At 48.2% G+C, this 16383-nt stretch overlaps 1 protein-coding gene across 3 annotated transcripts in view; it reads left to right on the top strand.

Annotated features, from left to right (window-relative positions):
* The window catches only part of TRABD2A (TraB domain containing 2A), a 105926-nt gene that overhangs the window by 55831 nt on the left and 33712 nt on the right, over nucleotides 1–16383 (top strand). For 2 of the 3 annotated variants that reach the window (XM_054032515.1, XM_054032517.1), the window contains exons 3-4: nucleotides 9509–9655; nucleotides 14094–14268. In XM_054032515.1, the coding sequence (XP_053888490.1) occupies nucleotides 9509–9655; nucleotides 14094–14268 (322 nt within the window). The remainder of the gene's footprint in view (nucleotides 1–9508; nucleotides 9656–14093; nucleotides 14269–16383) is intronic. The other variant, XM_054032516.1, reaches the window with a different exon arrangement.

Genomic DNA, 16383 nt, shown 5'->3' with positions numbered 1-16383 from the left:
GAAGATTTCTGAGTTAATATAATACAGTGTGACGCAAGAGACACTCGGAGAACAGAACTCTACCTTATGTACCATTGGTTTGCAAAATCAAGCTTAACCCAAACAGCTGGCTTAATTTAAACACTCCCCAGCCATGCAGAATTAATTGGAAGGGTCTCTTGCAACTTACTGTTGCAAATTTCTGTCGGGCTTTTCCCTCTGTGCTATTCTCGTCTCCCTTTTCTAACCGTGTACGGTAGCTCAGTTTCCTGCTTGCTGCAGGGGGATTTTCACTTGGTGCCAACATCCAATTCGAAGGCTCTAGATCAACTGGGTGCCTGATTCCAGTTGCTTATTTGTCTGACCCCTGTGTAACTCAGCAGAACTATTCCTGCTTTAGTATACTTGGTAAGTGAGATGGGACTAATTACTGTGGGCTTCCCAGATCAGCACTTTGTCATAGGACTAACATGTTCTCTTAGGGCATGGCTACACTTGCAGATGTAGAGCGCTGTGAGTTAAACCAGCCCTTGGACAGCGCAGTAGGGAAAGCGCTGCCGTGTGTCCACACTGTCAGCTGCAAGCGCACTGGCGTGGCCACGTTTCTGGCACTTGCAGCAGCACTGGGAGCGGTGCATTATGGGCAGCTATCCCACAGAGCACCTCTTCCCATTCTGGCGCTGTGGCTTGTGGGAAGGGGGCAGAAGGTGCGGGGCATTCTGGGTCCTGTCCCAATGCCCCGTGATGCATCGGTTCACATCCCAGCAATCGCTGTGCTTCCATCCACATTTGGCGCCATCGTTCAACGTTTCACGCTTGTGCGCTCTGTCTTCCCTTTCGGTCTGTGGGAATGGATCCCGAAGTGCTGAGGAATATGCTGATGGGTCTTGCCAGCATGTCACATTTGGCAGTCGAGTTACTCCTTAAGCTATAAACTAACAATGAGGAGTCCGATGATGATATCGACTTGCGTAACACATATGACATGAGATTGCTTGTAGCATTCACGGACATGCTCACCACTGTGGAACACCTCTTTTGGGCTCGGGAAACAAGCGATGTGGTGGGATCATATCGTCATGCGAGTCTGGGATGATTAGCAGTGGCTGCAGAACTTTCGGATGAGGAAAGCCACTTTCATGGGACTGTTTGCTGAGCTCACCCCCACCCTGCGGCACAAGGACACAAGATTGAGAGCTGCCCTGCCGGTGGAGAAGCCGGTGGCTATTGCAGTCTGGAAACTGGCAACTCCAGACAGCTACCGATCGGTCGCAAAGCAGTTTGGAGTGGGAAAGTCGACCGTTGGAATCATGTTGATGCAAATTTGCAGGGCCATTAATCGCATCCTACTCAGAAGATCCGTGACTCTGGGTAACGTGCATGACATTGTGGCTGGCTTTGCACAAATAGGTTTCCCTAACTGCAGAGGGGTGATAAATGGGACGCATATTCCAATTCTGGCACCAGGCCACCTAGCCTCCGAGTACATAAATCAGAAGGGGTATTTCTGTATGGTTCTCCAGGCGCTTGTGGATCACCGTGGGCGTTTCATTAACATTAACGCAGGCTGGCCCCGAAAGGTGCATGACGCACGCATCTTTCAGAAAATGGCCTGTTCAGGAAGCTGCAAGCAGGGACTTTTTTCCCAGACCAGAAGATCACCGTAGGGGAAGTCGAAATGCCCATTGTGATCCTTGGAGACTTACCCTTTCATGCCATGGCTCATGAAACCATACACAGGGAGCCTTGACAGCAGCAAGGAGCAGTTCAACAGGCTGAGTTGGTGCAGAATGACAGTTGAGTGTGCTTTTGGGCATTTAAAGGGCCGCTGGCGCTGTCTGTATGGGAAGCTGTACCTGGCCGATGACAACATCCCCGTGGTTATATCCGTGTGCTTTACCCTCCATGACATTTGTGTAGGGAAGGGTGAAAGATTCACTCAGGCATAGAACTCGAAGGTTCAACACCTGAAGGCTGAATTTGAACAGCCGGAGAGCAGGGCTATTTGAGGGGCCCAGCGCGGGGCAGCAAGGATTAGGGATGCCTTGAGGGAGCAATTTGAGGCTGAAAGCCACCAGTAATGTCTGGTGCCCTGCACGGGAGTGAAGTGCAGTGGTTCCAATGTTAGTAGGAATCTCTGCTTGCTACACTGACTTGCAGTGCCTGTTGCTTTCCTGGGCTAAGGTATCTTTTACTTAGTGCAATGATAAAGAATGTTTTCAAAGCCAAAAAATCCATTTATTTAAAAGAAAATTTTCATTTATTGAAAAGAAACATGACTGCTTGGGAAACAGAAAGGGCAAGGGGGCGGGGTGGGGAATGGTTCAATCACAGATGTGTGTATGTCCTGTTATCATACTCAGCCTTCCTGTCTGGAGTGCCATGCAATGAGTGCTGCATTTCAGGCTGGCTAAAATGCATGGTGATGGGGGTTGAGTGCAGAGGGTAAGGGTCGTAGTTTTCAGGGCTGGGTGGTGAAGCTACAGGTGTTGGAGGCAGCTGGTGGCGATAAGAACCCGGATGTTGGGGAAAGTGGGTTGGAGGTGACATGGAGGCACAAGGGAAAGAGTTTTGGGACAAGGGCTGCAGGGGGGTCGGGCGTAGTAGTGCTCCACCTGCATGGCTACAAGTGCCTGGATCGAGTCCGCTTGGCGCTCCATGATGCTAATCAGCCGCTCAGTGCTTTGCTGCCGGAGCTCCGCATTCTGCTGGCGGATTCTCCTTTCACACTCCCGCCACTCTGCACTTTTAGATTCTCGTTAAGGTCCTCTTTGCTTCTACGTGGCCTCTTCTTAATTCTTTGCAGCCTCTTGGCCGTTGATAACAAGGACGGCTGAGATTTCAAGGTTGCATCTGTAAAGGCAAAATGCAACACTTAATAGAGGCAGCATTGTTCCCACCAGACAGAGCAATGATTTGCCCATACTTAAAGACAAGCACAGTCTACACAATAGCAGAAATTGCCCGTCCCAAAGCGAGCGCACATAACCCACAGGAGCCCCAAAATGGCGAGTAAGCACAGGGGCAAGGGGGACTGATTGTTTCACAGCCGTACTGTCCTCCGGGTTTCTGTGCCTTGGGGAGAGCCAGCAGCTGCAGGGGGCCTCAATACTGAACACTGTCCCCACATTTTCCACAGGAGTTGGTCCTGGAAGATATCTCGCTGCTGAGGGTGACCTGGGAAGCAAGGGAGGGTCTTCTACTACAATGCGGCTTCCGCCTTGGCCCACATGCAGCTTGCCTGTGAGCAGCAATGGTCCCCCCGCCCCTCACGGCACAGTGGTGCGGACACGTTAGCCTGACTGGGACAAGGAGCACAGTGGCTCTCCCAAGGAACCTACGCAAGCGCGTTGCCCAAGTTCTGGCTGAGACCTGTGAAGAGATCGCTGAGGCCGATTACCGCGATGTGAGAGAGCACATCAACGCCCTATTCCACATCTAGGCATCATGCAGCCCTAACCCTGCTCGCCCCAAGAGCCCGCACCGAATAACTTCCTTCCCAAAATAAAAGCCGCTTACTGGGCACCTCCCTCTGGTGTTTATCCTTCCCCAAGCACCAGCCACTGGCTACCTTCCTCCTGGCTTGAGAACAGCTCCTGGCTGCATGCATCTAGAGATGCTGGGGTGTCTTCCTCCTCCTCAGCACCCTCGCTCCCGCTTTCCTCCTCCTCCTCCTCCTGCCTTGTTGAACTGGGCTCTGAAGTGTCCATGGTGGTACTCGGAGTGGAGGTGGGGTCGCCCCCAGTATCGCGTCCAGCTCTTTGTAGAAACAGCAGGTCGTGGGGGCAGCACTGGAGCGGCTGTTTGCCTCCTGTGCTTTATGGTAGGCATTCTGCAGCTCCTTCACTTTAACCCTGCACTGCAGTGTGCTCGATCATGGCCCCTTTCCATCCTGGCCCTTGATACCTGCCCGAAGGTATCGTAATTCCTACGGCTGGAGCGCAGCTGGGACTGGACAGCTTCCTCCCCCAAACACTGATGAGGTCCAGCACCTCGCCACTGCGCCATACTGGGGATCACCAGGCACGTGGAGGAATGGTCACCTGGAAAGATGCGCTGAGAGCACTCCACGCCTGGCTGAGCAAACAGGAAGGGGAATTTCAAAATTCCCAGAGAATTTAAAGGGCGGGTCTGACAGTTGGTCACCTGAGGGCAGGGCAGTAGAGTTCAAAGTGATGACCAGAGTGGCAAGAACAGGAATTGTGGGACACTTCTGGAGGCCAATCAGAGCACATTAATAGACCAGGGCATCCACACTGGCACTGCGGCGCGCCAGCCAGGGTGCACCAAGCGTTATGCCTCTCACGGAGGTGGATTACCAGGAGTGCTCTAGTCGCAGAGACCGGGAGCTCTACGTGCCTTGCCAGTGTGGACGCATCATGAGTTAGAGCTCACGGGGCTGATTTAATGCGCTCTAACTCGCAAGTGTAGCCAAGCCCTTCAGTAGTAACACTAGATAAGATTATCAGCTCTGAACCAAGTCAGTCACACAGATTAAACACCTTGAGCACATGAGCTCAGGAATTTTCCTTGCTATGAAATCCCCAGGACTATCAATCATTGACTGTTTACTGAAGATAAACTTTTCAACAGAGGCACCGTTTGAAGCAGCATCTGGTATCGCAAACAGCTGAAATGACACCATTCGCCAACATAATTGTGTGGGTTGAATTTTAGGTGCTGTTCCTAAATGCAGGAGTGCCTTTATAAAGGCACACGTGCTACTACAAGATAATGAAACCCTAGCTTCCTTCGGCAATCCATGCTGTGCGCTACTGCATTGTAACCATATACGCTTCTTTGATAAACTTGCCACCTTCTACCTCCAACAAACGCCCTCACGCAGCTTTAACAGCCTGATGCTGTGAGTATTTTTAGCTCTAGCATCATCCGCCCTGCCCTGCATGGATCTTGGTGCCATGAATTACTGTACAAAACTGGGACTCTGTTGATTCCTACGCGTTCGGCATAGCTTGACTTTTCTACCTCCCAGTGCTGCGGACTTGACCTTGAATTCCTTTGGCTCCCCCTGATGACAGCGAAGGAGAGCTGAAGGTACAATTGGGTGCCATGCAAGCAGGAGAGCGCACCCTAACTAATGTGCAAATGTTGGCTCAGAAGTGGTTCTTGATGTCTATCTCAGTGCTGTGCAGCGCTGTAGCTTAGATGGTTGGAACTAAAATGGGGGTGTTGCTTCCTGGAAAGTGAAAATTGGGAAGGAACTGTTTAGTCCCTAAATGCAAACAAAAGCAGCCAATCCAGGTCAATGTCACCAGCCGCAGAGTTGGTTTCCAGTGTTCGATGAAGCTGTACTTGCCTGGGTGCCTTTTGCAGAAAGGACAAGGTATGAGACACCTAATTCCCATTAAGATTGAATGGGAATTGGCCATCCAAAACCTGAGTCCCTTGGGTGGCTTCGAAAACCTTATTCCGGAGCTTTAGATGTTCTTCTAGCTGAAATACGGAATATCTGATTAGAACAGCAAAAGGGCTTTTCCACTCCTACTACCCCGTTACCTCTCTGAGGCTGGGTCTACACTACCCGCCTGAATCGGCAGGTAGAAATCGACCTCTCGGGGATCGATTTATCGCGTCCCTTCTAGTCTTTAGCATCAATTAGGGCTTGCCTATACAGGAAATTAAATCCAATGAACCAGAAGTGTGAAATTAAAGGACCTTAGTTAAAGCTCCTGAAATCCCAGTGTGGACACACTTGTTCAGAAGTGTCCTTAATCCACTTCAGTTTAATGTACTTCCAAAGCGAATTAAGTGAAAGGAAACTAGGGCCTTTAACTTCTGAATGAGAGCCTCCATGGCGGGGTTAATGCATTTTAACTACGGGGACGTCTACATTACAGCCAGGGGTGTGCATGGCAACTCCTGTGGACATACCCATAGTTATACTCTAGCTAACCTGCTAGAAATAGAAATGAGGATGCCCCATCTCACCCCCCCTCCCCCGACCCCACTGGGTATGTGCTTACTTGTGCAGCTCACACAGAAGTCCATGCCACAACGTCCTCACTTCTATTTTTAGTAAGCTAGCTAGCGTACAGCTACCGCAGATATGTCTACACGAGTTGCAATCACACCCTGGGTGCAGTGTAAACTACCCTGAGGCACTTTAAATTCAGGCCTTTAATTAACCCAGTTTAACTTTGTTGAACTTCCCCAGGTAGACATGCTCTTAGTGGGGTGCTATTGGTGTGAGAAACAATTCCTGCAGTACCTGAAAAATGTGGGCGTTAAATGCTGTTTTTGTGTCTTGAGGAGATTTAAACCAATTTTGTCTATATAGACGAATACACTGATCTAAAATGTTCTTTGTGGGTAGGCAGTCAGGTTTGGTTGTAGTGAAGTTGGTTGTAGTGAAGTTGTCATTTCACGTTGTGTGAACATAGCTCTGTAACCTCTGCACTCTCCTCCGTTGACCAGAAGGCAGGCACATACAATGGGGAGGGACAAACTGACATGACCTCCTAAGGTCCCTTCCAACCCTGATATTCTATGATTAAATCTCATGTTCCCAATGTCTTATAATCTTGACATTTGGTATATGCATCCATGGACCTCTGAGCACAGGTTGGGGAAACCTTTATATTTTCCATCAAAGGTCACCAGTCCATCAGTTTACAAAAACAATAGTAATATCTTCTGCGAGGCATTGATGGTGCTTATGAGATCTCTAGTTTGGAGGAATTAAGGCCACCTGAGGTCACTGGTTCTATTAATAGAATCATAGAATATCAGGGTTGGAAGGGACCTCAGGAGGTCATCTAGTCCAACCCCCTGCTCAAAGCAGGGCCAATCCCCAACTAAATCATCCCAGCCAGGGCTTTGTCAAGCCTGACCTCAAAAACCTCTAAGGATGGAGATTCCACGGTAACCGTAGTAACCCATTCCAGTGCTTCACCACCCTCCTAGTGAAAAAGTTTTTCCTAATATCCAACCTAGACCTCCCCCACTGCAACTTGAGACCATTGCTCCTTGTTCTGTCATCTGCCACCACTGAGAACAGCCGAGCTCCATCCTCTTTGGAACCCCCCCTTCAGGTAGTTGAAAGCAGCTATCAAATCCCCCCTCATTCTTCTCTTCCGCAGGCTAAACAATTCCAGTTCCCTCAGCCTCTTCTCATAAGTCATGTGCTCCGGCCCCCTAATCATTTTTGTTGTCCTCCGCTGGACTCTTTCCAATTTTTCCACATCCTTCTTGTAGTGTGGATTTTAGCCAAGGTAGTTGTCAAAAAGGGAGTAATGGTGCTGCATGGGCCAATGCTGGTACCCACTTCCATCTGAAAGATAGTCGGCTATCAAGTAGCATTCAGAGATCACTATTTACATACTGCCATAGTTGGGCATGGATAAAAAATTTCCTCTGGGCAGGGACATTTGTAAAAAAAAAACAATCTCTCTGTGGCATGCTTGGATATGTTTATATACATGGATGCATAGACACCAAAACTCATCCCACAATACTCAAATTATTATTTGTATTCTCATGCTGCCTCAGAACCCTAGTCCTCGACCAGGACCCCAGTGTGGTGGGAGCTGTACAAACACAAAACAAAAAGACAGTCCCAGCCCCAGAGAATTTACAGTCCAAATATAAGACAAGTGACAACAGATGGATACAGAGACGAGGGAGTACAGGGAAATAGTGAAACGATACTGGGCAGCCTGATCCACAGTGGTCAGAATAACATTACGGGCATGCCAAAGTCAGGAACTGGACAAGCTCTTTCTCTGAGTGGTGTTACACGTCACCACCTCGCATGTCCCGTAGATTTGATGTTAACAATATTAATATTTATTCTAATCCTCTTTACTTACTTCGTATTCTGATGAATTTGGTATTTTGGTACATTTGTTTTATTTGGGGAAAAAATGAATAAAAATGATAAAAACACCCAATATTCATATCTATATCTTTAGTTCATGTTGTTGAAAAGCACCAGTAGCTCTAGATGCTTTTTTGCAGTACCTGAAATAAACAACAAGCAAGAATAAATTCCACAAAGCACATGGCACAAAGCCACCCAGGCTGGAATAATTCTCTCCATATCTAGCCAGGTACATCCTTCAACCCGTCTTCTGCTCCAAAGGCAGAGGGGATGAGCTTTGCAGAATATCCTGGAGGCTAGCAAATCTAGCCCCTCTCGCCGCAAGGGGACCAGTTCCAGAGTTGATTTGTCCTCGTGGGAGAAGGCCTCACCCCTTTAAACCAGGGGCCTGTCAGCTTCAGCACCTCTGCCAATAGCAGCTGCCCTGAAGCGGGAGGGAAGGGAAGGGAAGAGAAGGGTGTTACAGGGGCGTCGTAGGTTCTGAGGACGCTGGCTTTTTGTCTTTAGCTGACTTGCTCTTATGTCAGCTCAAGTCATTCCTATTGGGTACAGCAGAGGCGTGTAAAGGGCTGAGTGTCTCTGAGGCAGAGGGATTTAGGGACTGGGCTAAAGAGATCTTGTCCAGGGAACCGTAGGGAACAACCAAGCTTGGGAGCAAGGTAAGGCACAATAAAGGCAAACCTCCAGACGAGAGGAATGTTTTATCTGACCCAGTGTGTATGCACTGTGTTCAGAGCAGTTAGCACCATCCTGCTGAGAGAGAGCGTCTGTCCGGTGCCAAATCCATTTAGGGCTTCTAGAGCCCCAAACCACCAACTGAAACTCAATCAGGCAGCCAATGCAGACTGTAGGCACTGTCGTTACGTGCTCTCTACTGCCCTAATTCAGGAAAACATCTGTATTAAGGACAACTCCTAAGCACGTGTTTCTGTCCCATTGAAGTCAGTGAACAGGGTTGGGCTCAAGCCATATTCTTCAGTGCTTTCCCGAATTGGGATTTAAGTGAAGCCCTGCTTGGTGCAGAATACTACTTCTCACTCCTGCTTCTGAATGGCTCCAAGCGGAAGCCTGAAGCAGAGAGAGTGTGGTCTAGTCTTGAGGCGGTAAAGGCATGGTAACTGCAGCGAGGTCTGCACCCAAAAGACCCAGTAGTCCTCTTCTCTTCTCACCAGGTGCTCTTGGCCTCAACTGCTGTTTGAGCAGCCCAGGATCTAGAAAGACACCACCCTCCCAAGCTGCATACCTGGGTAACAAACGGTCCCTCAGTCTGCAGTGCTGGCCCTTCTGCTTGCTGCCTGCCGCTCTATCTCCATGGGTTGCACTTCAGTATGCTAGCCCTTACCCTGGCCCCGATCTCCTTCAGATACTGAGTCACTCGTCCTATTGCATCCCCCAGGGATGTGTAGAGATGCCACAGTGTGCATCTCCTCTCCTAAGCCCAACAGCCTCCTGTATTTGGGTGAGCAGGAGGGGAGGCAGGTTAGATCCACCCCCCACAAGGCCGGGGACCTGTCGTTTCTGATCTGTAAATAGCTGTGGCTCTGCAGGAAGGGTGGGGGGTGAAGTATGTGGATTACCACACTGGGAGTGGGCGTAGAGTTGAAGGTTCTTGTTCATATTGATCTTCACAACAAGTGAGTTAAGCACTTATAAGGAACTTTGTCTTTTCCTCCTTCCTCCCTCCCTCAGGTGATCTTTGCTTTGAATCAGACTCTCTTGCAGCAGGAGAGTCTCCGAGCAGGCAGTCTCCAGACCCCCTATACGACAGAGGACCTTATCGAGCATTACAACTGTGGGGACCTCAACTCCATCATCTTCAGCCATGACACTTCTCAAGTGAGTCTTGCCGCTGCACCCCCTCGTATTTCCCACCTGTCCCCGACGGCCAGAGAATTCCCTGATTCTGCTAGTGTCCTTCAACGGACAGCGCTGCCTCCACTCCAAAAAGGTTGGAGTATTGTTACCAATAAGTGGAACCACTTATTGTTCTGTTTGATGTCATAGAAACGTGAAGGGGAGGAAATGGGGGGAATGTTTCAAATGATTGTGCCTGCCTTCTTGTCAGGCTGTCCCTGATTTGGATTTGGGGGGGGTTCCGTTCCTCTTAGTTTGAACCTTTCTTTTCTTGCAACATGAGAGAGTTAAAAGCTTTGCTCAGGAGTCCACCAATCCAAGCATACAAACTAGGGTTAGTGTGACCGGGTACAGCAGCAACACCTGGGCTCCCGGCATGCAAGGGGTTAACGCTGGCTTCCCTAGCATAGGTGTGCTGAGGAGGGGCTGTATACTTAACAGGGTTTGCCAGGCTGGATATACAGGTATATCTGTCCTCCTCCCCTCTCCGCCTCCCCGTCGCCCCCGGTGGAGGTGCAATTTATAGTGGCAAAAGCACGCAGTAGAGCATAAACCATTTCCCCAAAGAGAATTCGCTGTACTGGCAAATAGACATTGTTGCTGGTATAACTGCACGTATTGTAGGGATTTAGCTGTGTTGGTCAGGGGTGTGATTTCTTTCACCCTCCTAACTGACACCACAATGCCGGCAAAACCTCCTGGTGTAGACCAGGCTTAAGAGGGTACGTCTACACTGCAGCTGGGGGTGACCCTCCCAGCCCAGGGAGACAGACCCGCGCAAGCTAGTCTGCTTCAGATAGCCGTGTGGATAGTGTGGCTCTGGCGGAGACTTGGTCTAGCCGCCCGAGCTCAGACCCAGGGGCTCGGGTGGGCGCAACAGCCCGAGCTCTCACCCAAGCTGCAATGTCCACACTGCTAATGTTAGCATGCTAACTTGTCATTGGGTGGTTTGTTTTATGCTGCAAAGCTTTGCCCTGGTTGAACACCCCTTTGCTGCTCCACTGCCATGAATTCTGCTGAGTTCTCCCTCCCCCAGGTTGCAATTCTTTAGCTGTTAACACTTTGCCCCCTTCAGCCTAGAACCACAGGGTCTGCTTGCCCTCTCACTGGGGCGGTGGAACCAGTGCAGTGGAGAGGAGAATCAGGCCATAATCTTTCCTGGTGGTGAGTTCAGAATTATCACCCCCGTCCTACAGATGGGGAGAATGAGGCAGCAAGAGATTCGTGGCCTGCGTTTCAAAGGTGCCGAGGAACTTCCGACTCCCCTGGATTTGATTTGCACTTGTGGGCTCTCAGCGCCTGGGAGAATCAGGCCCTGTGGCACTTGCCCAAGATGACACAGCAGGTCATTGGCAGAGGACCAGATTCTGCGTGTGAGAACACTGCTGTAGATCCGGAGAAATGTCATCCGAATTACAGCTGGTTTACACTGGGCCAGATGCTGATCCTGGTTATGCCAGTCAGGAACAGGACAAAGATCCTCTCACTCTGTCTGCTTCTCTAACCGCTAGCTCACACTGTCTTTCCTTAAACAGGCCCCTTCGCAAATGTAGGTAAAGATTGCTAACAGGCTGACTTGAGTGGCTGCTTTTCTCTCCAGCCAGGACCAGAACATGCTCTGTCCTGTACTCTGGCTTGTTGCCTGTAGACAGCGGAGTCTTCCCTGGCCTTTCCTTTGAGACAAACAGGATGTCTGACGGTTTAATTTTAGCACCAAAGCTCCGAGAGGTCACTTTTTATTTTTTAAAAGCCCCTCTGGCATCAGGCTGTATAAGGGAAGAGTCACTGGAGCGCAGGCCCAGGCTTTTTGTGCGAATAGTGACACGTGTGTATGAGCCTCACTTTGGCACCTATGTAGCGCTGGACAAATCACAAGCATTTTAATGCCTGTGTTTCCCCCATCTTGGCAGTGGGGAGGGCAGTGACCTCCTCACAGTGGTGGCTCATGGATTGGCTACTTCATGTTTGTCAAGCCCTTTTTGCTCCTTGGATTGTTTGCACTTCTCTGCAGTTTTTATATGTATTCCTATCGCTGTTGTGTTCGTATCGGAGCCCTGTCTCGGGACGGGGCATGCTTTGCATTTAACCCTGCCCTTTCGTAGCCTAGTTATTTGCGGGAGCCTTGCAGCAGCACAGAGGTGTCTAAGAGGAAGTGTTGTAAGTGTAAGGGGGGGGGAGGGATTACGTAGGAGGGCAGAAGGGTGTACATGGCTTGATTTGTGTACAGTTTGTGTATTGCTGTAACTGTTAGTTAATAATTATCCCAGTGCAATCCTGCATGCAACTAGAATGGGTGTATAAAAGTGTTTGATAGCAGTATAGCCGTTCCACTTCCCATATGGGAAGAGCTATATTGGTGTAATATGTAGGTGTGTACGTACCTGCCTCCACCTTCCGGGGATTGAGTTAATGCTGTACAGCTTTGTAGTGCAGACAAGACCTACGTAGGAGAACTGGGATGAAACAAAGAAAGATTGGGTTTAGAGTGAATATCAGGAAAAATGTATGAAGCCACGCAGAGTCCGTTGTGGGAACAGTCTCCCAAGCAGCGCGATGGAAGCCCCAGTGCTCTGATACTATACACAACAAGAAAATGCCCTGTAGGGAATCATTTGGCCTTGTCAGGGTGGTGGCTAGATAACCTCAGACATTAGACCTCTGATTACATCCGAGTGTGAGGTTTTGCCTACCAGAGCTGAGTGAGAGCTCGGTGGTGGGAGGGGTGCCCTGCTGATCTGACATTTCCCTCTGTGGCGGAGCACGTTCAGTGGGGGGCGTTGCGGGACTGGAGCGACTGTCACGTTCAGTTCATTGTGCCAGTCTCCTGGCACTGAGTGTTGTGTGCGTGTCACTGTCTCTTTGTTGTTGTGCACGCCTCACCATCGCCCCAGGTGCATTTGCAGCTGAGTGAATTGTTGGCAATGATAATAAATAAAACCTAGCTCTTATGTAGCATTTTTCCTCCACAGATCTCAAAGCGCTTTACAAAGGAGGTGAGCATCATTATCCCCATCTCACAAATGACCATACAGATTAGACACGATTATTTTATAAGATTACTACAGACGATTAACCTTGTTTCCTGTCCCAAGGCGAGAACTGCCCTGTTGATACTATGCCACATGTCTGAGGGACAAGTTGCCCTTCACCTACATCAGAGTCCTTTTTCTCCACCACATAAAGCTTGCCATCAGAGACGGATTCTATGTGAGCTAGGTCAAAGAGTGACCTCCCTGTGGCCCCAATAGTCTAAATCTGTTAAAACAGCAATTCCCAACGAGTTGGACGTGATCTGGGAAGTGCTCACACCCCATTGGCGGAGAAATGACAAACAAAAAACAAAACCTGCCAAATTCTGTAGGACCAAGTGGGAGCCAACGAGGGGAAGGAAAGAGCAAGACACTGTCTTCCTCCTGGAACTCCTCACTCTTACAGCACTTACCCCCTTGAATCTCTGAGATTTTGTTTTTTAATCTCCTTCCTCTGAAGCATCAGGGATAGCCTCAGCCAGAGATGGGACTTGGATGGGGCGGGCCAGGTCTCTGAGGTGGCACCGAGCATTCTCTCTCTCAGGTGCTTGACTGGCTGGTTCTTGCTCGCATGCTCAGGGTCAAACTGATCACCATATATGGGGTGGGGTCAGGAAGGAATTCCCCCCCAGGACAGGGGTTTTTCAACGTCCTTTGCAGCGTGCAGGTGCGTTATCTGGGTATGTCTCGTTTCATCATTTCTCTGCCATTGCAGGGGCACTGGTGCACCTTGGTCCCAAAGGATGGCAAAGGATTGGGGGGGGTTGCAGCAGGCAACCACAGATGGATTTGGGGCTAGTGTGAGGGGACTGGGGACCACCTTGTAAATGATGCACATGGAGCTGGTTGAAAAATGGGAACATTTTTAATGAAAAAATTGTCCCTTTTTTGGAAAAATCTTGAATTTTTTTGACCGACTCTAGTTGCTTGGTTATTATTCTCCCCCAGCCAGAGCGTCTTGCAGGACAGCAGGCAAATGGCTCATGTGACACTGTCCCTATGATCTTAATCTTGTAACACTTCGGGGGGGGGGGAAAGGGGGGATTTAAGGAAAAGCTATGAAGCTAAAGATAGCCAGTGACAAATACGGATTTCCTCTAGCCGCACAAGCAGGATTCAAGAGCTACCATCTGACAAACCCAGAAAGTCTGTTTTCTTTGTATCAAGCTAAAACAAATTCAGTTGCACAGGTTGTAAAATCACATACTTGGAGAAATGGAGCATTATTAAAAAGTCACTGAGAGTGGTTTTTGTCCTGCTGTACGTGCTTTTTGTGGGGGACAAGGGGGAATGCCAGGCTCCTCAATGCCTCACCTTGACAATCTTCGTCTCCTTGGAATACACCAGTGAAATAAAGTCATTTCCCACAAAGATTTTTCTTTCTTGCCTAGGTCCCAAATTTCATTAACGCCACCCTGCCACCCAACGAGCGCATTACCGCCCAAGAGATAGACAGCTATTTCCGCCAGGAGCTCATCTACAAGCGCAATGAGAGGATGGGGAAGAGGGTGAAGGACCTGCTGGAGGAGTACCCCGACAAGAGTTTCTTCTTTGCATTTGGAGCCGGTACGTGCTAGACGAGCTCTTGAATTTGATTACTTTCTTCCTGCATTTTTACCAACTCTGCTTTCAAGCCCCAGACCCAGTTCTGAATCCCCAGGCATAACTCACTGCAGGATCAGCCCCTTCAAGGCATAACAAACCCTCTTACCTTAGTTGGTTCTTTAGACAGAGACAATTATTCAGATTAAAGATAAATGTGAACTCTTTGAAGCTCGCCCTGTAGGTAGGCAGGGTTGATGAAGGTGCATACTTGGTTTACTGTCTCATGCTAGCTTAAGTCTGAAAAGTTAGTTGGTTGATGGGTATCTAGTTCAATCAGTAGTGCCAAGACACTTCCAATGAGATTGGGGCCCCATTGTGCTGTGCTTTGCATTTGTACTTTCTAGTTATTTTCCTAAGGAACAGTTGATTCTCATTGGTTGGTAACCATTAAAAACATGTTGATTTACAACTAAATAGAACCCTGACGCTAAATCTGATACTTCTTTTTGCTAACCAGGAGGATACAGTATATCTAGACACATTTATTTTTATTGTCTTAGAAAATGGTGAATTTTCTTATTTACTAGATGATTGATTTTCTACTCATGATTTGTGTCAAGCTGCATTGGGATTGAAATTGGTATTCAACTAAAAACGCCCCAAACCAGCATTTGCAATTTTTAAAATTACTTGAATAAAACTACATTAACGATGCTGGATACTAGTTTCTATGTAAGTTTACCAAAACACATTTTGCATTTAAAATTAACTGATTTATTGCAACAAAGTATTCTCTGTAGGTAATGTGTTGAACTAACTGTGCTCACCACATCCTTCAAGATTTTAGAACTACTAGATCATACTTTCACACCTAGTTTTTATTCATAAACTGGAAGAGGAAAACAAGCCTTCCTGCTTTTTCTTAACTTTGAACGAACTAGTCATTGAACTGGACTAGTTGAATAAACTGAAATATTCTCTCTGCAAATGCAGAGGAGGCTACTGCTGTCAAAAACTGGTTTAGCACTTCAACCAACTCTGGTTCCAGTTGCTGAGCCAGTGACTTCCACCAGGACAGTGGTTGGACTTTCTTTAACACTTGGCAGCAAACATGTAGTGCAATATTATTTTTGCATTTAATGTAAATGATGTTATTAGATTATAGAGGTGTAGGCCTTAACATAGGTTGTCAATTTCAAATTTAATTTTAAATGTTTATTTTTAATAATCAACCTGTATTTAAATTAAATACAAATCTGATCTAAATAAAAAAAAAAACTTTCTTTTCATACATCCTGGTCCTTGTGCTGAAGAGCTGACAATCTAAATAGACAAGACAGGCAAAGGGGAGTGCAGGGGGGACAGAAGCACAGAAAGGGGAAATGACTTGGACCAGCCAAGAATAGAGCCCAGGTCTCCTGATTCCCAGTCTAGTGCCCTACCCACTGCAGCCCAATGAAATTTGTCTCTAAACCTTAATGGCCACTGAAAAGGGAAATGCAGCTAAAACCACGCTCAAGGAGAGCAGCATCCTGTCAAGCATGAGATGCACATGACACATTCATCTGATCAGTGGATGTTGCTTCAGTGAGGGTGGAAGGTCTAGATAAGGAAAGGGAAATATTTATCTAAATGCAGTAACAGCATTTGCAGTAAGGAGAAATCCCTACACATGCACCAGGTAGCTCTGGTTACGGGCTATCTCTTAGCATAACAAGGATCTCTCACACTGAGTAGGGTGGTAATGAAAGGTAGCTGATAGTATCTGTTCAGGCATGCATAACGATTGTATACATACCATCCTTCTGCACTAATACACTGTGCATACAGCTTTTCTCCACCCCGGAGAAAAGTGAATCAGACACAGGTTACTTGGGTTAGGGCATTCGGGGGGGTGACCAAGTTCAGACTTTGATAAATCAGCTGCCAGCACCACTGGCTGAACTGTCGTGTCAAAGCAGCTTGTGAATCCCTGATGGGTTCATATTGATCATGACAGACCATAGATAGGAAACAAATGCCAGCCACAGAAGAAGAGCTAGTCCCTGCCATGTACTGCTCCAGGGATTGGGTCATAACTGAACACTGAACGGCCGGCTTCAAATACAAAAACATGGTCACATGTACGCAACGGTG

Source organism: Malaclemys terrapin, chromosome 6, assembly GCF_027887155.1.
Source record: "Malaclemys terrapin pileata isolate rMalTer1 chromosome 6, rMalTer1.hap1, whole genome shotgun sequence".
Taxonomy (NCBI): domain Eukaryota; kingdom Metazoa; phylum Chordata; order Testudines; family Emydidae; genus Malaclemys; species Malaclemys terrapin.
This window is presented reverse-complemented; position numbering and strand designations above follow the sequence as displayed.